At 54.3% G+C, this 24,313-nt stretch overlaps 1 protein-coding gene and 1 long non-coding RNA gene across 7 annotated transcripts; one reads left to right on the top strand and one right to left on the bottom strand.

Moving 5' to 3' along the window:
* Positions 1 to 44: 44 nt before the first annotated feature.
* On the top strand, positions 45 to 22,831 carry FKBPL (FKBP prolyl isomerase like). Of its 6 annotated transcripts, XM_029585897.1 has the most exons (3): positions 45 to 55; positions 224 to 472; positions 21,326 to 22,831. In XM_029585897.1, exon 3 carries the CDS (start codon positions 21,614 to 21,616, stop codon positions 22,499 to 22,501), a length of 888 nt encoding a protein of 295 aa, XP_029441757.1. In that variant the 5' UTR covers positions 45 to 55; positions 224 to 472; positions 21,326 to 21,613; the 3' UTR covers positions 22,502 to 22,831. The 6 variants fall into 6 exon arrangements, with proteins under 6 accessions (XP_029441757.1, XP_029441759.1, XP_029441760.1 ...); XM_029585899.1 differs by lacking the exons at positions 45 to 55; positions 224 to 472 and adding an exon at positions 18,605 to 18,795; XM_029585900.1 differs by lacking the exons at positions 45 to 55; positions 224 to 472 and adding an exon at positions 18,605 to 18,885.
* LOC115081440 lies at positions 16,329 to 18,187 on the bottom strand. The gene is made up of 3 exons (XR_003853802.1): positions 18,038 to 18,187; positions 17,163 to 17,261; positions 16,329 to 16,689 (listed from the first exon to the last, which is right to left on the bottom strand). It is a non-coding gene; the product is annotated as an uncharacterized LOC115081440 (long non-coding RNA).
* Positions 22,832 to 24,313: the final 1,482 nt, after the last annotated feature.

Genomic DNA, 24,313 nt, shown 5'->3' with positions numbered 1-24,313 from the left:
TCGCTCGGCCCCAGCCCACGCCGTGGTGGTCGCTGGTGCCCGGAGCACGCCGCAGGTATCCAGGCCACCGGGGGTGAATCTCCAGCCTTCCGGGCTGGCTCGAGAGAGGCCTTCGCCTGAGGAGCTGACCTTAACCTCCGCACTCTTATTCTCATTAAGTGAAGGCCCGCTGCCGACCCATTCACGTTTCTCTCTCTCTCTCTCTCTCTCCCTTTTTCTGCAGGAGGCTGCGTCCTGGTTGCTCACCCTCTATGGCGCCTGCTACGCCGGGCTGCTGGGCGCCGGCCGGCTGCCGCGGACGTCGTGCTCCCTCCACGCGCGGGAGGCTGCTGTGCCTTGCCTGTGTCAGCACATCGAGCGCTCCCTGCTCGGGCCCTGCTCGTTCTGAATCCTCGCTGCCTTCACCGGGCCCCCGTCCGCATCGTGAGCCAGGAGACCCGGGCCCGGCGATCCCAGAAACCTTGCGGGATAGGTGCGGAGGGAAGCCGGGATGCCGCTCAGGAACGACGGGGGCAACGAAGCAGGCTTTGTTCGGATAGACTCGGGGGGGGGGGGGGGGGGGGGGGGGTGTCAGCAGAGGTCGGCTGAGAGACGTCTGCACGTCCACCACGCCCAGGCCGATGCGGACGGCTTAGTGCGTTGCTGTTGGATGATTTATTCGTTTACATTTTATATTCCGCTTTTCGCACTTTACACAGCGCTACAGAGCGGTGGGGGGGGGGGGAAGGAAGCGACGCTGCCTCTGTACGGGTCGGGGCCGAGACCTCGCCTGGAGTAATTTGTGTTCGGTTCTGGAGGCCGTCAGATGGGCTGCAGCAGGGGGGGGGTCCAGAGCGAGAGCCTCCCCCCCTCCCCCCAGGAAAAACCCCAAACACTATGGGATGACAGGAGAGACGATGCTACAGACAATCAGATAAGTCAAAGGGGGCCCCACTGAGGTGAGAGCTGGGAGGCTGGAGCCGGTGTCGGAAGGGGACAGAGGGGCAGAAATAAGCAGGTTGTGGGGGATGAGATGGGGGGGGGGGAAGGAGATGGGGTGAGAGCGGCAGGAGGTAAGAGAGAGAGCTGGGGTTGGGGGGGGGGGGTGGATGGAGGGCTACAGCAGGAGAGAGCAGGGTGGGAGAGGAAGGGGGGAGAAGCGACTCGACAATGGGTGAGGGAGGAGAGGCAGGAGCGGACGGACGGAGAGACCTCCGCACACGGAGGGTGAGAAATACTTACCGGTTTTCCCTTTTTATTTTGTGAACAATTAATGACCGCCCTGTGCCCCGTCGAAAGGGACTCGTTACGCTGCTCTCCTTCTCAGAGTAGAAAGCACTGAACGGCTCTTATTATTTTTGGAGGGGGGGGGGGAGATGATATTTACCAATCCCCCTTCTCCCCCCCCCCTTCCTAAAGGGACCCGTCTAGCTGGGGTAGCCTGGAAGGTGGGTGACAGCAGGGGGGGGGGGGGGGAGAGAGCCTTGTCTTCGCCTGCCGTTGTGGCCTCTTTATAGGACAGGCTTGGGGGGTAACGAGGGGGGTGGGATTCTTTGTGGGGGTCGAGGTGCCAGGCGCGCCGCGATCCCGGCTGTCAATATTTCAGTTTAAAATGAGTTTGGTTTTGGGAGCGCAGGAAGCATCCAGCGGTCTCTGCAAGGTGGGCCCAGGCCAGCAGGACCGGTTCTGGTATTCTAAGCTCTGATTTGCCAGCATTTATAAAAAGCCTCTTTGTCTTTCCTGCTGTTTTGCTGTTATAACCTTTCCACTGAGGTATTCAGTGACCTAAATATGGATACGCGGGGGAGAAGAGGCACATGATACATAAGAACATAAGAAATTGCCATGCTGGGTCAGACCAAGGGATCTAGCAAAGAAAACTTCGGCAAAATGCAGAGAGTGCAGGGGCTGGAAATACCAGAGGGGAGACTCCGGCAAAATGCAGAGAGCGCAGGGGCTGAAAATACCAGGGGCAGAGCGCAGGGGCTGGAAATACCAGGGAGAGATTTTGGCAAAATGCAGAGAGCGCAGGGGCTGGAAATACCAGGGGGAGACTTGGGCAAAATGCAGAGAGCGCAGGGGCTGGAAATACCAGGGGGAGACTTGGGCAAAATGCAGAGAGCGCAGGGGCTGGAAATACCAGGGGGGAGACTCCGGCAAAATGCAGAGAGCGCAGGGGCTGAAAATACCAGAGGGGAGACTCCGGCAAAATACAGAGAGCGCAGGGGCTGGAAATACCAGAGGGGAGACTCCGGCACAGGGAGTAGACCTGCCAACGTGCGCTTCGGCCTCACTTATACCGCTGAGCGTCCATGCCAGCGCCGGGCACCTGGGGTTAGGGGGTCGACGACCTGGTAGGGGGGCGGGGGTGTTCGGCGGTCCTCCAGAACCCGCTGTGCGAGCTGGAAACGGACACCGTCACGCGGAAAGGGGATAAGGACTGGGCCTAGGCCCCTCACCCCGCGCACGCACACGCGCCAGCCAATTCATGTTCCCCCGCATCTCCCTCCCCCCGCCCCCCGTTTATAAACGCGCACGCCGTGGACTTTTAAGGGGAGAACCGCCACGCCGCAGGTGGAACGGGGCCCAGTGGAGTTTCGGCAGGGCGTGGGAGTAAGGAGGAGAGCCCGAATACGGTGGAGAGGTGAGTTTTTGGGGGGTTTTTTTGTCCTGCCAGAGTTCCACCAGAATATTGGGCTGGTGAGGGTGGAAGTTTAGTAACAAAAAAAAAAGTTTACTGAGGCGAAATGGCCACTGGATGTTTGCCCTTTCGAAAATGTAAATGCTGGAGCCCGACTTGTCACCTGCCGCTGATGACGTCACGCCGGCCACACGGTTTGGGTGGTGAAGTCGTCGTGATGTCATCAGTTCGTGCTGGGTTCCCTAGGGCCGTGGTCCCCAACCCTGTCCTGGCGGCCCGCCAGCCAGTCGGGTTTTCAGGATCTCCACAAATTTGCATGTTAAGGAGGCAGTGTATGCAAATTTTCTCTCATGCATATTCATTGTGGAGATACTGAAATCCCGACTGGCTGGTGGGCCCCCAGGACAGGGTTGGGGACCACTGCCCTAGGGAACCAGACCAATTATTTATTTATTTAGAAACTTTTATATACCGGTATTTGTGGGGACATCATACCGGTTCACATAGTAACTGAAAGATTGGAAAATACATTGCAACAGGGGAATGTAACTGGGCGGGGGGAAGAACAGAAAGGCAGTAGGAAGGATAGGAGAACAAGAAGGTAATAACCAAAACAATTTACAATGAAAGTCTCCTTAATAAGGAGGTTACCTGAAAGGGGACTGCGAGGGGGAGTGGAGGGAGTTATTCTGTGTAAGCATGGTTGAACAGGAGAGTTTTTAATTTCTTTTTGAATTTAAATGCACAGGGTTCAAGTCGCATGTGGACAGGTAGTGTATTCCAGAGAATGGGCCCGGCAATAGAGATGGCACGGTCTCGGGTGGAGGAGAGATGTGCCTGTTTCAAGGATTGAACGTGTAGGGTGCCTTTGTTGGTAGATCTGGTGGCTCGGGTGGACAGGGGGCAGTGAAAGGGAGGTCGAGCCAGTTGGAGTTGTGGGGTGTAAATGGACTTGTGAATTATGGTCAGAGTTTTGTAGTGTATACGGGACATTATGGGGAGCCAATGTAAATCCTTGAGGATGGGGGTAATATGGTCATGTTTGCGTGTGTTTGTAATGAGTCTTGCAGTAGCATTTTGCAGAAGTTGAAGGGGTTTGATAGAAGACAATGGGAGCCCTAAGAGGAGGGCATTACAGTAATCTAGTTTGGAGGTGAGGGTAGCTTGGATCACTGTGCGGAGGTCATGGGCGTAGAGCAGGGGTCTGAGTTTCTTTAGTACATTTAGCTTGAAGAAGCCAGTTTTGAGGATGGAGTTGATGTGAGGTTTCATACTTAGGTTGGGATCAAGAAGGACTCCGAGGTCTCTAACGGAGGGTTGAGCTGTGAGGAGGTTAAGTTTAGGGTCGTTAGGTAGGAGGTCAGGGGGGTGCGAGGAGATGTGAAGGAGTTCCGTTTTGTTGGTGTTGAGAGCAAGCTGAAGGTTGGTGAGGAGGGCGTTGATGGCTGCAAGGCACTTTTCCCAGTGCTCGAGGGCGTCAGATATGGAGTTGTGAATGGGAATGATGATCTGTACATCATCAGCATAAAGGTAGAATTTGAGTTTAAGGTCAGTGAGGAGGTGGCAGAGGGGAGTGAGGTAAATGTTGAATAGGGTAGATGAGAGTGATGAGCCTTGCGGGACTCCTTGTTGTAGGGGGTATGAGGCAGATAGGTTGTTTCCAATTTTCACAGAGAACTTTCTGTTAGAGAGATAGGATTTGAACCAAGCAAGAGCTATTCCTGAGATGCCGATGCTTTCTAGCCGTGTCAGGAGGTGGTGGTGGCTGATGGTGTCAAAGGCCGCTGAGATGTCAAGAAGGGCGAGGAGGTAACTGTGGCCTTGTCCCAGACCTCTGAGGAGATAGTCAGTGAGGGAGAGCAGTAAGGATTCAGTGTTGAAGTGCTTCCTGAATCCAAATTGGGAGACATGGAGAATATCATGGTTTTCTAGGTAGTCCATGAGTTGTGAATTTACCACCTTTTCCATAAGTTTGGAGATAAAAGGGAGATTGGAAATGGGGCGGAAGTTGGAAGGGTCTTTGGGGTCTAGAGAGGGTTTCTTGAGGAGGGGTTTGACAACAGCGTGTTTGAGGGAATCTGGGACTATCCCGTGGGCGATGGAGCAGTTGATAATCTCAGCTATGGTGCTGGATATGCTGTTGGGAATGGCTATTAGCGCTTTGGTGGGAATGGTGTCGTTGGGATGAGAGGCAGGTTTAAGTTTTCGGAGGAGGCCTGTAATTTCTTTAGAGGAGGTAAGATCCATTGTGGCCATTGAAGGTTGGGACAGGGAGGGGATCAAGGGTGGGTTAGTAGGGGGGGACGGGTTGGTGGGGGAAAATCTGGAGAGAAGGTTGGAGATTTTGTTTTTGAAATAATTGGCCAGTTCTTCACATTTGGCCACGGCCTCGGAATCTGGGATAGTGGGGAGGACAGGGGTGGTGAGGCTGGCGACGTAGGAGAAAAGAACTTTGGGGTTGAAATTATAGTCATGAATTTTTTTACCATAAAAGTCTCGCTTGTGTTTGAGAGTAGACTGCCTATATGTGTGTAAGGCTGTTTTGTAGATGGAGGAATGTTGCGGGGTTGGGTCCTTACGCCATTTTCTTTCTTTTTGTCTGAGATTGGCTTTTAGGGTTTTTAGTTCCTGGGTGTACCATGGCTTAGAGGGTTTTGCTGCGGTGTTTATGATACGTTCGGTGATTGGGCATAACTTGTTGGCAATGTCTTCTGTGAGGCTATGCCAGGATGCTAGGGCTGTGTCTGGGTCTGAGCAGATAAGCCTTGGTAGGGATGAGGCTAGTGCATCGGTTAGTTCGTCGCTAGGGCAGGTTTTTCTGGAAATGATGGTGGTTTGAGCAGAATGGTTAGTTGGGAGGGGTTTCTTCAAAGTGAGACGGCTTTCAATGAGGTAGTGGTCAGACCAGGGCACTGGGGTGCAGGTGGGTGGGTTGGCGGTTTGGAAATTGGAGTTAATAAACATTAGGTCCAACGTGTGACCAGCTTTATGAGTTGGCGATGCTATAATTTGTCGGAAGCCTAAGGCAAGGAGGGATTGAATGAAATTTTCGCAGGATGCAGTAGGAGGGTGTGAGTTAACGTGGAGATTAAAATCTCCAAGAATGATGGAAGGTGTATCTGTATTTATCCATTCTATAAAAAATTCAATTAGGGGGGAAGGATTGGACTCGAGGATGGTAGGGGGGGCATAAACTAGACATAATTGGAGGGTATCTGCTTTAAAGAGGCCGATTTCAAGTTTGGGTGGGGCTGCTATACTGATGAGTTTAAGGTTAAGATGTTTCTTGGCTGCTAGGAGAATTCCTCCACCTCTTTTTTTAGGTCGGTGGATGGGGAAGATGTCATAGAGGGAGGATGGGAGTTGGTTTATGAGGACGGTATCTGATTCTTTGAGCCATGTTTCTGTAACTGCACAGATGTCTGGGGTGCAGTCTGTAAGCATGTCATTGAGGATTAGTGTCTTTTTAGATATGGATTGGGCATTCATGAGTATGATGGAGACGGTGGTGAGACCAAGGAGCTGAGTCAGGGGTGAGGTGAGGATGGGGATAAGGGATTTTCGGCGGGAGGCTGGGTGGCGGGGAAGGAGGGGAGGGGGAGGTAGTCTAGAGTGAGGGTAATGGATGCGAGGGATTGGGTAAGCAGCCATGTTGGTGCCCTTGGTAGGGGCCCTTGGTAGTCAGGTAGGAGTGGTAGGCGTAGGAGGATGGTAGGTACCTTAAAAGGTACCTTAAAAGTCAGGTGGCAAGGGAGGTACAGGGGGAAAAGGGGGGGGGCCTGGTAGAAGAGTAGGTCAGCAAGTTTTGGCTGTGTGAATATCAGCAGATTACGGTTAGTAGCAATATGGTACACAATGTAACAACATGGTACACAATGTTAAACAGGATAGAGGCACAGAGTAGACAGCACTTTAAGTTGCTCACCGCAGGCGAGTGTCCGTGTGGAGTGGTAGTGGAAGAAGTGGTCGCAGAAGGGAGCGCACACGCCCCCCCGGGGGGGGGGGGCGTGTGCGTCGATGGCGTGACGCCGTACGGCACGCGATGTTTAACTTTTGGATATGACGTTTAACCAGACTTGGCAATAAATAGGAGGTGAGATTATGCGGTGCGTGACATTAAGTGGATGCTATCCAAAAAAAAAAAGGGTATCAGATGCTCCTCCTGTTTACTTTTTTTTTTCTTGGGGGGGGGGGGGGTTGAGTGGCGAGCATGGGGGCAGTCGCTGGACTAAACCGTGCCCCGGGCTGACTCAAAAGGGGTGATGCGGTGCCTCGGCTTCCTCTCTCCCCCCCCCCCTCCCGACTTGCCGCCCAGGGTGGTCGCCCTTCTCGCTCACCCCTGGCACCGGCCCTGGCGAGCCCCTCCCTTTCTTGGCGGCATTTTCTCCTCCTTTTCCCGATCCATCCTGGACGCCCCCTCTCCATTCCTCCTGGGATTTGTCGGAGGTGCTTTCCGCTGTGACAGCTCCTCACGCCCCCCCCCCCCCGGATGCCTTTTTGACAGTTGTGTCCTCCTCCTGGGCTGTGTGTGTTGTGGAGGGGGAGGAGGGATGCTATTTACCTCTTGTATTTTAATTTAATTGTGTTTTTTATTTAATATAAGGGTTTTATATGTGTGTAATTTTATGCTCCATTGTTTTTGTTTTAACCGTTGTACACTGTTTAAGATTGTTTTAAGATTTGACGGCTTATAAAAGTGATAAATAAATAAAGGGGGCTCTTGCATTAGCAGATCTGACGCCCCAGGAGGGCAGAGAAGAAGGGAACACGTTTTATAGCCGCGCGCAGACTCTCTTGCGTTGCGTGTTCAAATATCTCTGTTTTCTTTCCCTTTCTTTGCTACAGTGGTGCGCAGGCACCGGGCTTTGGTTCCTATCGTAACATTTTTACAGGCAGAGAAGCCCCTTCTAAACTCTGTTTCTCAGGGCCAGACTTTGCTTTTAAGGATTTTCCTGAAACGGGGGGTGGGGGGGGGGGGGCGTCCCGTCCCGTCCCGTCCCGTCCCGTCCCGTCCCGTCCCGTCCCGTCCCGTCCCGTCCCGTCCCGTCCCCAGGGGGTCTGGCCACAAATATGGAGAATCACTCACCCCCTCCTACCACACCGAGCCCTGCGCCCAGCCCGACACCATCCAGCCTGGACTGTCTTGGGGCAGCTCTGCCCAACTGGATGCCCCTCCTGCTCCTCACTGGTGGCACAGATATTTGGGACCAGATGAGGCACAGCTGAACCGAGCAAGAGAGAGGGCGTGGGCTACAGAGAGAGACAATGTGAGGCAATGCTGGAGCTGTGTGTGTGTGTGTGTGTGCACGCAAGGTTTGTACTGCTGTGCCTGTTCTGGGGCAGCGTGGGCATGCTGTTGGTGCCTGCGCTGTGCCTGTTCTGTGCCGGAGCAGTGTGTGTGTGTGTCTGTTGCTGCCTGCGCTGTGCCTGTTCTGGGGTGGCGTGGGCATGCTGTTGCTGCCTGCACTGTGCCTGTTCTGTGCCGGAGCAGTGTGTGTGTGTCGCTGCCTGCGCTGTGCCTGTTCTGGGGTGGCGTGGGCATGCTGTTGGTGCCTGCACTGTGCCTGTTCTGTGCCGGAGCAGTGTGTGTGTGTCGCTGCCTGCACTGTGTCTGTTCTGGGGTGGCGTGGGCATGCTGTTGCTGCCTGCACTGTGCCTGTTCTGGGGTGGCGTGGGCATGCTGTTGCTGCCTGCACTGTGCCTGTTCTGGGGTGGCGTGGACGTGCTGCTGCTGCCTGCGCTGTGCCTGTTCTGGGGTGGCGTGGACGTGCTGCTGCTGCCTGCGCTGTGCCTGTTCTGGGGTGGCGTGGGCGTGCTGTTGCTGCCTGCGCTGTGCCTGTTCTGGGGTGGCGTGGGCATGCTGTTGGTGCCTGCACTGTGCCTGTTCTGGGGTGGCGTGGGCATGCTGTTGCTGCCTGCGCTGTGCCTGTTCTGGGGTGGCGTGGGCATGCTGTTGGTGCCTGCACTGTGCCTGTTCTGTGCCGGAGCAGTGTGTGTGTGTCGCTGCCTGCACTGTGCCTGTTCTGGGGTGGCGTGGGCATGCTATTGCTGCCTGCGCTGTGCCTGTTCTGTGCCGGAGCAGTGTGTGTGTGTCGCTGCCTGCACTGTGCCTGTTCTGGGGTGGCGTGGGCATGCTGTTGCTGCCTGCACTGTGCCTGTTCTGGGGTGGCGTGGGCATGCTGTTGCTGCCTGCGCTGTGCCTGTTCTGGGGTGGCGTGGGCATGCTGTTGGTGCCTGCGCTGTGCCTGTTCTGTGCCGGAGCAGTGTGTGTGTGTCGCTGCCTGCACTGTGCCTGTTCTGGGGTGGCGTGGGCATGCTGTTGCTGCCTGCGCTGTGCCTGTTCTGGGGTGGCGTGGGCATGCTGTTGGTGCCTGCACTGTGCCTGTTCTGTGCCGGAGCAGTGTGTGTGTGTCGCTGCCTGCACTGTGCCTGTTCTGGGGTGGCGTGGGCATGCTGTTGCCGCCTGCACTGTGCCTGTTCTGGGGTGGCGTGGGCATGCTGTTGGTGCCTGCACTGTGCCTGTTCTGTGCCGGAGCAGTGTGTGTGTGTCGCTGCCTGCACTGTGCCTGTTCTGGGGTGGCGTGGGCGTGCTGCTGCTGCCTGCGCTGTGCCTGTTCTGGGGTGGCGTGGGCATGCTGTTGGTACCTGCACTGTGCCTGTTCTGTGCCGGAGCAGTGTGTGTGTGTCGCTGCCTGCACTGTGCCTGTTCTGGGGTGGCGTGGGCGTGCTGTTGCCGCCTGCACTGTGCCTGTTCTGGGGTGGCGTGGGCGTGCTGTTGCCGCCTGCGCTGTGCCTGTTCTGGGGTGGCGTGGGCCTGCTGTTGCCGCCTGCGCTGTGCCTGTTCTGGGGTGGCGTGGGCATGCTGTTGCCGCCTGCGCTGTGCCTGTTCTGGGGTGGCGTGGGCATGCTGTTGCCGCCTGCGCTGTGCCTGTTCTGGGGTGGCGTGGGCATGCTGTTGCCGCCTGCGCTGTGCCTGTTCTGGGGTGGCGTGGGCATGCTGTTGCCGCCTGCGCTGTGCCTGTTCTGGGGTGGCGTGGGCATGCTGTTGGTGCCTGCACTGTGCCTGTTCTGTGCCGGAGCAGTGTGTGTGTGTCGCTGCCTGCACTGTGCCTGTTCTGGGGTGGCGTGGGCGTGCTGCTGCTGCCTGCGCTGTGCCTGTTCTGGGGTGGCGTGGGCATGCTGTTGCTGCCTGTGCTGTGCCTGTTCTGGGCCGGGGCAGCGTGGGCGTGCTGCTGCTGCCTGCGCTGTACTGTGGGTAAGAGAAGCCCTTGCGCTGAATGCTACTTCTCCCCACCCATTTCAGATCTACATTTAAAGTGCGGTGGTGCTAGATGAACGGTCTTAATAACGAGATGATCTCGCCTTTGATGAGGAGAAAGGTCCCCATGCTTTCAGGACCAGCAGCTTGTCGTCAACGTGCCTGGCTCGCACTAGCCCTGTGTGTTGCCGCGAGCCCTTCCACAGGTGGCACAAGATTTGCCGGAAGCCCCCATGCCACGGTAACGAGAACAGATAGTGAGTCCCTTATCTGGCTGATGGTTTATCTGTAAGGAGTCGGCACCTCTCACCCCATCTGCTTCTTCTCCAAGGGATCTCCGGAGCCAACGTCCTGGGTGGAGGGCATCCATCGACCTTAAAGGATCTACGAGCCCTGTACAGCCTCCTGCCTGTACACTGAGGCTTCCCCGGTGGAGGTGCGGTGTAGGATTGAGCGGTGGGGGTGGTGGTGCTGCATGGAAGAAACGAGGTGCATGGACAGAGCTGTGGAGCAAGGAGACGAGCGCCTGAACACTACTTGGATGCTCCGGGGCCTGTTGATCGTCTGCCCTCAGAAGCCTCCCCCTCGGTGGTTGACTGCTGCTGCTCGTCTGGCTCTGAGGAGAGCGTCTAGCCCCCTCCCATCCTTATGTCAACGGGGGAGGGGGGGATCGGCACCTGCCTCAAAGGTCCACTCCAGGACACAGGTCACTGCCGAAGGGGACCAGTCAAAGAGGCTTGCCCCCCGCCCGCAGGCCTACTTTTTTTTTTTTCCTTTTTCTATTTTTGGTTTGTTGTTTGATCTGCCTACACATCTGAAGGCCCCTCCCTAGACTTGTTTCCATCTCAGGATGCCATGCAAGCCACAGGAGACAGGTATTGCCTGTTTGGCAGCTCCAGGAAGCTCAAGTGCTACTCCACGCGTGTGTGGCGAGGATGGCATGCGGCGAGGGGGGGTCCGCAGTTTTGGGGGAAAGCCCTGCGGTTGGGAGAGAGGGACCCACAGCGAGGGCGGTGGGGCACGGTGCAGAACGATGACCTGCTGCCAAGGCTTTTGCGCCTGGAGGGCCGGCATTACAGGCTCCCGTAGGCCTCTTCTACGGTTACTATGGAGATTTCACGGCATGTCATCTTTGATTTAAAGAGAAAGCTTCTTCCTGAATCACCAGCCAGGAAAGGGAATATTTTCACTCTAGAAAGTTAAAGCGGACTCTCAACAGAAGGACATTTTGCTCTATTACGCTAGACGTGGCCAGCTGGAACCAGAAGACTATCCCATCTTTTACAATGGCACTTGTTCAAGGTGATTTAGTTAATTTGCAAAGCGTGAAGATTTTTCGAAATTCTCTCTGCTGCTCTAGAAATACGCATGCAGTTAAATACTATTTCAGGCATAAAATAGTTTAGCTTCATGCAGTGAAAGCTTTTTTTGTTTCATTTTTTGTTCATCTCATTTCAGCATGCGCTATAACAGAAAACAAAATGAAATTCCATTTGTTTCTGTCATTTCGTGTTGAAAATGAAACGAAATGACTGATGTTGTTGATTGCTTCTGCGTCATTTTCAAAACGAGAGCACCTCCCTGCAAAAAATCGATTTCTGGTTGAAGGTGGGTCCGTGCCACAGGAATATCTTGCCACAGCCCCCTATTTCTCTTCTTCACGTTTCTCCTGCAGCACAAGCCTGTATCGCTTAGGCGGGGATTGAAGACCTCTGTTGGTGCCTCCACCTCCCTGCCTAAATTGTTGACGACGACGTGCATTTTGGAGCCTGATAAGGAATGGCTTATGAAGCTTTTCTTTCAAAATCTAATTTATATTTTTTTTTGGGGGGGGGGGGGGTTATGGGGCTAATATTCAAATGGCTGTGGGTGGTTGCGAAGGCCGCAGTTACTTCTCCCTGTGGACTTTTGCACCATTTCTCAAAGGGAAAATCTGCACTTACCTTCCCTTTTGAAAATTGCCTTGGGAGAGAGCACGGTGGAGGTTTGTACCTGTTTTTTGTCGTCGTCCCCCCCCCCCCCCCCCGTGATACGTTTTTCCTCGCAAAACGAATGCATATAATTTTGAGAATGCAAAATCTAGGTGCGGTGTTGCCTCCCCTGACCTCTGACCCTGCCTGCTTTTCCCGTGGGTACAATTACCGGCATCGCTGACCCCCCTAAGGGTCCTGGGGCGGGAGGTTTTGGACCTCCTATTGATCTGGGTAAAGGACGTTTGAAAATTTGAACTGTCCAGGGGTCAGGCTCTTCCCAGATGCCTTGCGCGTGACGCAGACTGACGGGGTGGGGGGGGGGGGGGGGGGAGCTTCTGGCTTTGTATTCCAGTTTCCAAGCTGGGCTGTACATTTTCATTGCGATAACCCCGCTGAGTGCAGAGTCGTGTAGAAGATTTTTTTGGACCCAATTCAGTTCTTTAAAAAAAAAAAATAAATAAATAGTGGCTCCAGCGCCTGACTCCATCCCTGATGAACTGAGCTGAGCTCCATTTTGCTTATTTACTCTTAATTTGTAATTTTTAAATCAGATTAACACACAAATGCCGTCTTGTCATGCGAAGCCTCAAGGTGGATTTTGTAACGATGGTGGGACCTTTGTGGGGCGGCGTAGTTGACGCAGCTTGGAAGGCAAACCTATTAGCCCCACGCCTGACTGACACTCCTAGGGCCGGGACGAGGCCGCGCCTTCACCTCTATCAGCCCCGCTCCCCGCTGGCTGAGCCTTTGGGTTCCAAGGGCCTGCACTCGGGCGAGAGTCCCGCAGGGGCCATCAGGAAGGGATAGGTCAAGGTCAGGGCAGGCGGTGGTGAGGCAGTTCCCAGAGTCGGGGGGCGAGGGTCGAGGCAGGTCGGCGGGCAGGACGTAGTCGAGGTTCAACGCAGAGGTCAGTGGCCGGCTGCAGGCAGAAGAGCAGTCCAGGTCCATGGCAGAGGTCGGTACCGAGGCGGGCGGAGTGAATGGCAGAGGCAGGGCGCTGCTGGAGGCAGGACGGACTGGGCAAAGCCGGGCAGGCTGGACGAGGCAGGAACAGGAACAAGGCTGGATCCGGGACGCTGGAGCAACACGCACTGCAGTAAGCAAGAGGACCCCGTTTTTTGCTGCGGCTGCGAGATTAGGGAGCGCGGCCTTCACGCTCGGTCACGTGATGTCGCCGGTGCCCGCCGGCAGCCCCGTTTCCCACCGCGGGATCTTCAAAAAGGCGCTGCGCCGCACGCGCGCCTAGGAGGCCGGGGGTCTGGTGAGGTCAGCAGCCTGATGGCGGCCTTCAGGCCGTCCGTGTCCCCGGGGGAGTGCTGCCAGTCCCAGGGCAAGCCTTCCACCGGCAGACGTTACAGATTTGCTGTTGTCTAATTACTTATCAGTTCCTTCGGTTTTTGTTTTTTTGTCTCCTCCGGTCTTGTGGACCTCTTAATTATTTGTATTAATGGTCTGGACAGGCAGACGAGATTGGCTGTACGCTCCATGTCTGCCGTCATGTTTTTAGCTTGCATTGACTAAATTGGCTTGCTTCTTGTTTTACGGCCATATTGCCGTAAGGGGGTGAGCCCTTGCTGCTGTGGCGAAGTTAATGTAGCCTCACGGGCGGCCCCATGAGGGGCCGACAGCTGGCGAACTGTGCCCTGCAGCGGGACGAGCTAGAGCTTCACCTATACCAGCTTCCTTCGCCCACAAGCTGAGTCCTTGGGGTTCTGGTGGCCGGCAGGACTTAGGTGAGTCCCCAGGATGGTCTGGTCAGGAAGAGTCCAAGGGGTCAGGACAGGCAACAGACTGCAGGAGTCAGAAACAGACCGAGGTCAGGTCCAGGCATGAGGGCAATCGTGGTCAGGTCCAAGCAAAAGGTCAGAATCCGGAAGTCGGGCTGAAAGCGGACGAAGACCCTGGACGAGACGGTTTGAGGCGGCAAGGCTGGTGGCAGAGTCGAGAATCGGGAGCATAGGTACAAGCCGGGAGACACAGGAATGCCTCAGCAACGTGCATTGCTACCAGGCAGGAGACCCCGTGGCGGAGGGAATCAGCTGCTCTCGGAAGGAGCTTATAGAGTGGACTGCCGATGATGTCATCAGAAGGCGCCGGGGCTGTCTTCTTTTTAAGATGGAAGACGTCCTTCGGGACGAGGAGAGCCGGAGGGCAGGGCGGCGTCCTGTGCCGCATGAGCAAGGCTTGGCTGCTGGCATCGTCCTGGCCACCGCTGGGGCTGTGGTACTAGCCACATCTGCTCCAGTCTTAGGTTGCCCTTAGTAGGTTTAACCCCCGTAAGCATGGGTAAAACCTACGGACAATTCAATGGCATACGTTGTAGGGATGTGAATCGTTTTAGGACGATTAAAATTATCGTCCGATAATTTTAATATCGTCTTAAACCGTTATGGAACACAATACAATACAGATTCTAACGATTTATCGTTATAAATCGTTAGAATCGTGAGCCGGCACATTAAAACCCCCTAAAACCCACCCCCGACCCTTTAAATTAAATCCCCCACCCTCCCGAACCCCCCCCCAAATAACTTAAATAACCTGCGGGTCCAGCGGCGGTCCGGAACGGCAGCGGTCCGGAACGGGCTCCTGCTCCTGCATCTTGTCGTCTTCAGCCGGCGCCATTTTCCAAAATGGCGCCGAAAAATGGCGGCGGCCATAGACGAAAAAGATTGGACGGCAGGAGGTCCTTCCGGACCCCCGCTGGACTTTTGGCAAGTCTCGTGGGGGTCAGGAGGCCCCCCACAAGCTGGCCAAAAGTTCCTGGAGGTCCAGCGGGGGTCAGGGAGCGATTTCCCGCCGCGAATCGTTTTCGTACGGAAAATGGCGCCGGCAGGAGATCGACTGCAGGTCGTTCAGCGAGGCGCCGGAACCCTCGCTGAACGACCTCCTGCAGTCGATCTCCTGCCGGCGCCATTTTCCGTACGAAAACGATTCGCGGCGGGAAATCGCTCCCTGACCCCCGCTGGACCTCCAGGAACTTTTGGCCAGCTTGTGGGGGGCCTCCTGACCCCCACGAGACTTGCCAAAAGTCCAGCGGGGGTCCGGAAGGACCTCCTGCCGTCCAATCTTTTTCGTCTATGGCCGCCGCCATTTTCGGCGCCATTTTGGAAAATGGCGCCGGCTGAAGACGACAAGATGCAGGAGCAGGAGCCCGTTCCGGACCGCTGCCGTTCCGGACCGCCGCTGGACCCGCAGGTTATTTAAGTTATTTGGGGGGGGGTTCGGGAGGGTGGGGGATATAATTTAAAGGGTCGGGGGGGGGTTTTAGGGGGTTTTAGTGTGCCGATTTTTCGATTTTTAACGATTTTTAACGATTTTTCACGATATTTTACCCCCCCAAACGGCAACAATACGATTCCCTCCCCCTCCCAGCCGAAATCGATCGTTAAGACGATCGAGGACACGATTCACATCCCTACGTTGTAGCAATTTTCAAAAGCCCACACTTTTTCACGGGTAAAGTGCATTTACACGTGCAAAATCCAGTTTTAAGTGTACAAATGCTTTTGAAAATCAGGCCTGGTTCTATCCTGCGCCTTGAACTCTTCCCTAAATTCCTTCACTCCCTCTCTTTGAAGGCAGGCACACCCCATTGCTTCGACCCTATCCCTCGGAAAGCGAGTCCGACAGGTTAACTGCACAGGGCGTGAAACGGGACGGGGGTGGTGCCTGTTAGGTCCCTGTCCTGCACCTCCGGGCGTTTCTGATTTTTCTTAGTTTGCATAACCTCTACCGTACCGGCGTCTCTTCCCCAGGCTGCAGAGCCCCCTCACCCCTCCTGCCAGGGGCCCTGTTCCAGACCCCCTGATCCTCTCTGCTGCCCTTCTCTGTACCTTTTTCCGGGTGCAGCTGGTGCTTTTGAGACAGTGGGATTCGTAGAATGAGCTTTTCCGTTTTTTTAATCTGACGGCAGACAACCTCTGGTGCGGCTGCCCGAGATTACTCCCACTTTCACTTCCCATCCTTGGGGCCTGTCCCGGGCTTTCCCGACTTCTGCTACCGTCTTTCTCCCCCCCCCCCCCCTCAAAGGCGTTTCGCCCACCCTCCGCCCGTGCTTCCTCCTTTGGCCTGTTCCCCAAACCCCCATGGCTTATGCGGCGAACCCAACCTTCACGTTGGGGGTTGCTGCAGGGGAGGGGAGGGGCCGTCGTCAGAAGGCTGTGGCTCATGCTTACGCGTGGGGGTAATTCCTGATCGCCTGTTGCACTTTGGGACGGCGTTTCGTCTGGGACCGTTCCCCAGAGACTCCAGGGTTCCTGTTGGCGGACACCACTCAGGACAAAAATGGCTCCTTTGGCACCTGCCCCCCCCTCCCCCCCGATTGCCCTGACCACGCTGGTTACCTTCCTCCAGGGTGAACACCACGGCCCTGTCTTAGGAGCAGCTGGGGGCCCAGGAGCGGGGCTTTTCACCCCCGGGACGCTCGCACGAAGGCTGAGGAGCTCCGATGAATTTACCAGACACGCTCGTTGGATGGGTTTTAAATATCTTTTATTTTCTTAAGCACTGGTTTGCAACAGCAAGCGGTGAACCCCTGCCTCCGGCCTGCTCATTCCCCGGTGGCTGGGAGTTGCTGAGCCAGGCCTTCATTCTCTCGCCGTTGGGGGGACACAAAAAACAAAAAACGTTTTTCATGCTGTGGTCAGAGAAGGGAGAGCGTGAGACAGGACGGTGGACGAAGGGGGCAGGATGGAGTTACCCACCACCCTGCCCGGCGACCTTTTAACTTCGGGCGCCGCAGCTCTGGATGGCCTGCTCCGACCGTGGCCCCGGCACGGGATCAGATGGCGCCGACCCTAGCAGTGCCGGCTCGTTCATCACTGCTCTCCTCTCACCTACAAAAAAATATTTATATACGTACATTACTGTCTGTGTCAGAGGGTGGGTGGATGGATAAGAGGGAATGGTTGAGATGGAGAGGGCAGGATGGATACTTGGAAGGAAGGGGGCAGGGTGGGAGGGAGGAGAACAGGAATAAGAAGGTAAAGGACTTTGAAAAAAACATAGAATGCTTCCAGACAAAATCCAGCTTGCGTTCCACGTGCGGAGAAACCTTTAGGCTTCTGCTTGTTCTAAATAAAATATTGTACACCCCTGGTTCCTTCCTGCAGGCCTGCAGCCTGATTCGCAAGGCATCCCTAAGCCTGAGTGGGTACCACGCCTGTCGCCCAAACTGGGGAGCAGCTGGCCCCTGCCGATCCGGGCTGATTAGGGGTTGCGGAGAAAGGGTGGCAGTCTCGGGGGGGGGGGGGGGCACAGGGCCCAGGACGCTGAGGATATCGGGAGTGGGGAGGGGTACAAGACTCACCTTTTGCCAGACCGTAGGATGTTTTTATAGCTGAGGATGCCTCCTCTGCCTCCCGTCTCTGATGGCTGGAAGAGATCTTCCGGGCCACATAGCGGCAGGCTGTGAGGGGGGGGGGGGGGGGGGGGGGGGGAGAGAGAGGGAGAGATACAGAATTATTGGATGAAAGATCCATGGAGCGACTTAGGAATGGGGAGGAAAGAAAGCAGAGGGTGGCCTGGTTCTCCGCACTTTTAAACGGCAGAAGGCGAAGAAGTCAAGGACCCTCAAAAGGTACAAAAATAGTCCAGGAAAACACTGGTCTCGTCTTTAAATAAAAGACAGTCCTGAAAAACCTGTGACTGGAGTTTTGGGAGGAGATGGGTCAGTGGCCGTACCTCCTTAGCCTAATAAAAACTGGGTCCCCCCAAATCAAAGCCCTCCTGGGATCCCGAGAAGGCAGGCAAGCGGTGCTCTTATAATGAATGCAGAGAGGGCCTGGGGGCGATCCCCATTCATACGTTTGTTGTAGATGCCAGCTTAAAAAAACTGCTAGCCCGACAGCTTTTGGAGGGGCACAGAGGAGCCAAACCCCTTCCCCCCCCTCCTCAAAAAAAAACAACCGGCCTCTTCTGCAGTCGTCCCTCCTCTGAGCAAGAAACCCTTACAGAAATAAGAGAACATCTGTATGGAAAGGAGGCTCCCCCATTGGCTGGAAGAAGAAGACAACAGCGCCTGCCATGTTGATCGACTCAGGAAATAAAAATAAATAAGTAAATAAATAAATAAATACTTTCCTCTGGGCCCCTCAAATCGTCTTCCTCTCATTCCCCCCCCCCCCCCCCCCCATAAAATCAATCATGACATCATAATGAAACTGCTATGGCACTAATTCTCACCATTTATGATTAATCAGACCATGTTGCTACAGCAGTAGATCTGCAGGGCTTTGCCAGTCTCCCGTCTCGCTCTCTTGTTTGCCTTTACCACACCCCAGTTAACACAGGGACTGTCATGTAAGTATCCGGGAGGGGGGCGGAGCCACTGGGCCAAGGAGTTCTGGGATTTGTAGTTCTTCCCCTCTCGCTTTCTGGCCTTTTGCGTTTTTTTTTTTTCTTTCCTCCTGACCCTCAGATAACTCCGGGAATGAGTGCAGCGGGGTATGCGGCCCTGCTCTGACCAGGTTTATTCAGCACAGACTGATCCAGCCCTGGTTTCCCTCCCTAAAAAAAAATATAAACTATAGGGGGGAGGTCAACGCATGCCATTAAAAGCGGCTTTTCCTGGGGTCAGTTCAGTGGCAGGATACAGGCCAAAGGGCCCTGGGGTGGGGGTCCTCTTTCCCCCGGGCTGGGGCTCAGGTGCCCCTCTCCCCCCTTCAGTCCTTCCTGCCCTCTCTGCGGCTGCTGCAGGGCTCAGGAGCCTGGAAAAAAAAAAGTTTTTCCTCTTTATTTGAAGGGGGGGGGGGTGTTTGTTTGTTTGTTGTTCAGGATTTTCTGCAATCTTCTTGACAAGTGCAATCCGGCCCCGGGCTCAGGAAAGGCCGTTTTCACCGCAGTGCATGCTGGGACCTGTAGTCCTTGCCATGCTGGCGAGGGGACCGGGGACGTGAGCCCGGGCGGTCGCTAGGGAGGTGGGGCAGAGCCTGGGAAGGAAGGTGCGTCTGTCGCCAAGGAAGTGACGTCGGTGAAAGGCCGAAAATACTCCTGTGCATATAGGGGATGCTTTCAGGGTTTGCCGCCGCGGGGTGTGTTTGCATGCGGTGCACGTAAGTGTAAAGTGTGATTGCTATGTCTGCATGCTGTGAGCTTGCAGAGTGGACGTATAATTAATAATTTGCACGCGGTGCCTCTGCGGGCGATTTCTGTGCTTGCACGGTGGGTGCCTGTAACGTGCGAGCCTGCATGCATGGTGCCTGGGGTGTGCGAGATCTTCGCTTTGTATAAGTGATGCATGGGGCTGCGTGCACTTTCTGCAGCTCCCCCTACCCCACCCCACCCCGGCCCGGCCACGGAGCGGGATGTGGAGAAGGTGAGGCACGGCATGGTGGAGGGGAGCGCTAACTTGGGGAATGGCCTCTGCTATTAATTGCATCAGTAGCAGGGGATCTTCTTGGTGTTTGGGTAATTGCCAGGTTCTTGTGGCCTGGTTTGGCCTCTGTTGGAAACCGGATGCTGGGCTTGATGGACCCTTGGTCTGACCCAGCATGGCAAGTTCTTATGTTGTGTGTACCGATGTGACTGCAACATGTTTAAAAAAAAAAAAAATAAATCCACAGAAACACAGACCAGTAAGCACAGGAGACTCCAGGTCTATCTCTGGCTTTTCCCCTCACTTCTTCGCGTGTAGAGATCCTGTCTGCCTATTCCAGGCTTTCCTGAATTATGGGACTTTTTTTTTTATTTTTGCCACTTCCCCCAGATGGAGGTTTCAGGCACCCACCACCCTTTCCCCGAAGAAATATTTTTGGATGTGGGTCCTGGCTCATCGAAGCTCCGGTGGTGGCAGTGGCCCTCTTCCCCTTCCCCTCAGTTCAGAGCTTCAGGGTGACTCCCTCCCTCTCTCCCCCCCCCCCCCCCTTCATTGGCCTCCCTCAGATCAGGCACCGACCCCCCTGATTTATGTCTTTGAGATATTTGAATGTATGTATCATATCCCTCCCCTCCTCTATGGAACACACATATTTAGATCCTTAATCATCACTGTTTTGGTGGTCGCGATCTGGGCTGTCGCTGGCTTGTCTGTCTCCTTCCAGAGCTATGGCCTTCAGGACTGGGCACGGTACTCCGGGAGTTTGCTTCCTAACACCCTGTACGGGGGGGGGGGGGCATTACTGCCTCTCTCAGGCCGATGCAGTTAGATGTGCGGTAAAACAGGAGCCGGTATCGAGCACCCGTTTTCCTACCGTGCACATAGCCACCTCTCCTGGGTGCCCCATGCTATGTTAAAATGAGCTGCTGCGTTACAAAGGACGCGCTAGGGAGAAATTGTGCGTCCCTAACTCCCAGGAGAGGTGGCTGTGGGCTTATTACTACGGGCGCTCGATACGAACCATAGAGAACACTGTCAACTAGAGCATTAATGAAATAAATCCATTATAACCTTTTCCTGGACGCACAGTATACACGCACGATAGCAAAGGGCGAAATCGGCCTGGAGCGTGTATACCGTGCGTCCAGAAAATGTTTTTTTTGATCGAACTGTTACATTCTTTAAAAATTCTTCATCAACACAAGCAGTAGATGTACTGTTGATTGTGGTTCCTCTTCACATCCAAAATGTGCGTCCAGTCACTCGTTAACCTGTGCACTAGGCTGGGCGCACTTTATTGCATATTTATACATCCCAGTATCCCATGCCACCTTGTTGCATTGCTCCCTTCAGGTCCTCGGGCACTATCACCTCGAGGTCTCTGTCCTAGTGGGGTGCACCTTGTGTATGGGTGCATTTGATTTTTGCAGCCTGAATTCCTGATTTTGCACTGAATCTTGATTTCAAATCACTTGACCACTCTTCAAGTTTCCAAGCCCAGGGTCGGCACAGTGGAAATGGTGCATGTGAAGCGTGACCAGAGCCTGGTTCCGGTCCCAGGTTTTCCGCTTCCTCGGGCTGGATGGGTCTGGAGATGCTGCTGGGGCTGAGAGAGGCTCTGCTTTGTCCCCCCACCAACCATCTCTGAAGGAGAGGATGTTTTAATCATTGTGCAATAGCGAGCCCTAGTGGCCAGATTTAGGTCAGGCAGGAACCCCTCAGTGCGTGGGCCCTGGCTGCCGCAGTGATTGGATTAAGGTCAATTGGAAAGGGGATAGAAAACGGGGGAATTCCTGGGTAACTGTGAATAAAGGTTCATCATGGGGCTGGATCTCTGTCTTGGTTCTAGCTGAGCTGGAGGCCAAAAGCAGTATGAGGAAACTTCGAACCTTAAAAATAACAGAAATTTGTGTTTAAATCACTTGACTTAGAGGTAAAAACCAGCAGATTTAACATCTTTCTGAAAAATCAAGATGATATTTTAAGGTTTATAAAGCTGTTTTTTTTGTGGGAATTTTTTGGCTCCTGCTTTAGCTGCTTCTGCGGTGGTGAAACTGATTAAATCTTAAATTGTTCTGCTGGATTCTGGGAGAGGGGGAGGTGAGGAAGGGTTGTGTGTAATGTTTATGTGAATTCACTTCTTTGATTTCCCTCAGATGCGTCTGAAGTTTCCTGATCTGCAGCGAGGCACCGGGCGAAGCATCCAGAATCTTCCACGGAAGCCTCCAGGACTGAGTTGTGTGATCATAGTTTCTATAACTTTCTGTTGAAGGGTGCAAGTTTGGAAAAAAAACCCAAAACCCACGATTGAGTTTTCTGATACTTCCTACAGTAGGTTCCAGGGTTGAAGAATCGTGGTGGTGGTGTTTTTAGAAATTTCTGCGTTTGCATCTTCGCCATGCCCAAAAAATCCCTCCCAGGGGGATCATCTCATTGAGGCGAGAATGTCCAAACACGAGGCCGGAGACCGAGCTGACAGCCAGTTTGAAATGAGTGACCTTTGCCCTGACGACCCCAGCCCCTGGGTCAGCCCAGATGGCACTTTCATGAAGACGGTCCTGGTGCAGGGCACCGGGGTGGAGAAACCCAAGGAAGGCTCGCTGTGCCATGTGCACCTTGACCTGGAAGCCGGCGGGGCACCTGCAGGGGAAGGGGCATTCCGGTGCGCAACCGGCGAGTGGACAGAGCTGACCCTGGGGGAGGGTGACGTGCCCTGGGACGCTGTGCTGGACCAGTGCCTGGAGACCATGCTGGACGGGGAGGTGTGCCGAGTCCGGGCCTGCCCAACGCGATACAGTCCCGGCTGCGCTTTCACCCTCGGCCTGGCGGGCTTCACCCCCGGCAGGGATTCGTGGGAAATGACATTTGAGGAGAAGTGGAGCCTGGCCCTGCGCGACAAGGAGCGGGGAACCCAGAGCTTCCGGCAGGGCAACGCCTGGGGGGCTGCGCGACGCTACGGCCGGGCGCTGCGGCTCCTGGTCTCCGTGGCGACCGCCGTCCCGCCGGAGGTGGGGGAGGAGTACGGCCGAACCAAGATGGCGCTGCACGCCAACCTGGCCGCCTGCCAGCTACGCCTGGGCCAGCACGAGAACGCCGCCCACAACTGCGACAAGGCGCTGGAGAGGGAGCCGTGCGCCGTCAAGGCGCTGTACCGCCGCGCGGTGGCCCACGCCGCCCTGAACGAGCTGGAGAAGGCGGGCGTGGACCTGCAGGAGGTGCTGCGGCTGGAGCCGGGGAACGCCGCGGCGAGGCGGGAGCTGAGGCGACTGGCGGAGAAGGCGCGGGAGCGCGATACAGAGATGGCGAAGAAGATGCGAAAACTTTTTGTGTGAAACCACTTTCCTCAACTCCTAGCGGTGAGAAGCTTTCCCAGCCTTGAAAACCAAGTTGTCTTACTGTCTTGTGGTTGATCAGGAAGTGACTTTCCTCTCTACACAACTGCAAATTATATTTTTTGGTTTGGCTGGAGCAGTCGATGGGAAGCACGGACGTCAATGGTGCCAAAATGGATCCTTGAAGCGCGTTACTGTCATCTCTACTCAGAGCACCAACTAATGTAAAACATTTAATTTAAAAAGTGGAATCGAACCCAAATAAATTCACTCTCTATCCGATGTTGTCTTTCTTCACAAGAAGGAATAAAATATATTTTTTGTATGATGGTTTAAGCATCACCTTTAAGGTCCTCGAGGGCAATTTTTTTGGCAAATGGGGCAACTTGACACATCATGCACGCTCTTCTCCAAGTGGTTCCCGATGGGGGCGTGTCGGGAACACCTGACTCTTATTTTGTGGTGGTTCTTGCCTAGGGAGGGCTGGACTTCATGTCCCAGAATGCTGTGGGGGAGACCCTGGCCTCTGCTGATGATATCACAGTTCCCCTTCTTGTGTGGGAAACTGTGATGTCCTTAGCGAATGACCTTTCTTGTTGGGGGCACGGGATAGATGGGAAGGCTTAGTTTGCTGGTCACAGGTGCTAATTTAGAATTGGCAGAAGCCAGAAATCTAGGCCCCAGTGTCTAGGATTTGGGTGCTGAAGCCATTCCCTGGGTGCTCAGTGTCCAGCTACCCTTTCACTTATAGGTACAGAATTGTATGAATGTATTTGAAAGACGTCTCAAAGAAAATACTGATGAGGATGTGAAGCAGTGGGTACTTGATGAAAAATCTAGACTTTTTAGGTGATGAATCGGCCATCTTGGGTTGTTTCTTTTGTTTTGGGTTTTTTTTTAACCAGCTGACATGCAGATAGTAGGGAAAGATAGGGGTGGAGGATCTGAATGTTTTACGAAGCAGAGACCAAGTTATTTTCAGGACCAGAGGCTTAATCTTTATTAATGCACTGCACTGTGAGGAAAAAATCTGAGTTTTATCCTCTTAAGGGGTTTTGAGAGGCCGAGGGCTATGGGGTTAAAAGGAAAGTAAACGGGATGCTCTCTCTCCCCATTCAGTTTCTGGTATAGTTCTGCTAATAGGAAACAAACAAAACTAAATCAGAATGAAAACTAAGATAATGTTTGGAAAATGGCATGGAGGAGACACCAGGGAGAGAGGAAGGGAGAGGGCTGGAGCTATCGGCGCACTCTCCTCAGGCCCTGAAGGCTTAATCCTCAGTCTGATGTTACTTTTCTCCTTTTCCCACTCCTTTTGTGTATAGAATATCACTAACCGTGATTGTGGGGGATAAGAGACAGATGGTATTCCCTGTGATTGTGAGCTGAGGGAGAGGATGATGTGCCAGTGGCACCCTCTTTTAGCTATTGAGAAGGGGTAGCAGAGTTAGAGGCAGGCGGCACCTTATAGACTCACCCATTTATTGAGGCAAGAGCTTTCAAGGCCAAAGTCCACTTTGGCAGATGCATGAGGTTGAAGGCCAGAGGTGGGTACAAAATATTGGCAGTAGCCTGGATTATAATGTTTCTCACTTAGTTTCCACACCCTGCCTGCCTGTTCATTGCCTCTTTCTTCTGTATCTCCCCCAGCTAATTTACCCCCTTCATGCATCAGACAGAGACCACGGTCAAATGTTTGAGAAGTAATAGCAAACAAATTAAAGCAGTAAGAGGTAAGAAATGCCATCCTGGGTCAAACCAAGCCCAGCGTCTTATCTCTCTCTGCCAGTGACCAGTCCAGGATCTCAAAGA

The sequence above is a fragment of the Rhinatrema bivittatum genome, unplaced genomic scaffold (genome assembly GCF_901001135.1).
Source record: "Rhinatrema bivittatum unplaced genomic scaffold, aRhiBiv1.1, whole genome shotgun sequence".
NCBI classification, from domain to species: domain Eukaryota; kingdom Metazoa; phylum Chordata; class Amphibia; order Gymnophiona; family Rhinatrematidae; genus Rhinatrema; species Rhinatrema bivittatum.
This window is presented reverse-complemented; position numbering and strand designations above follow the sequence as displayed.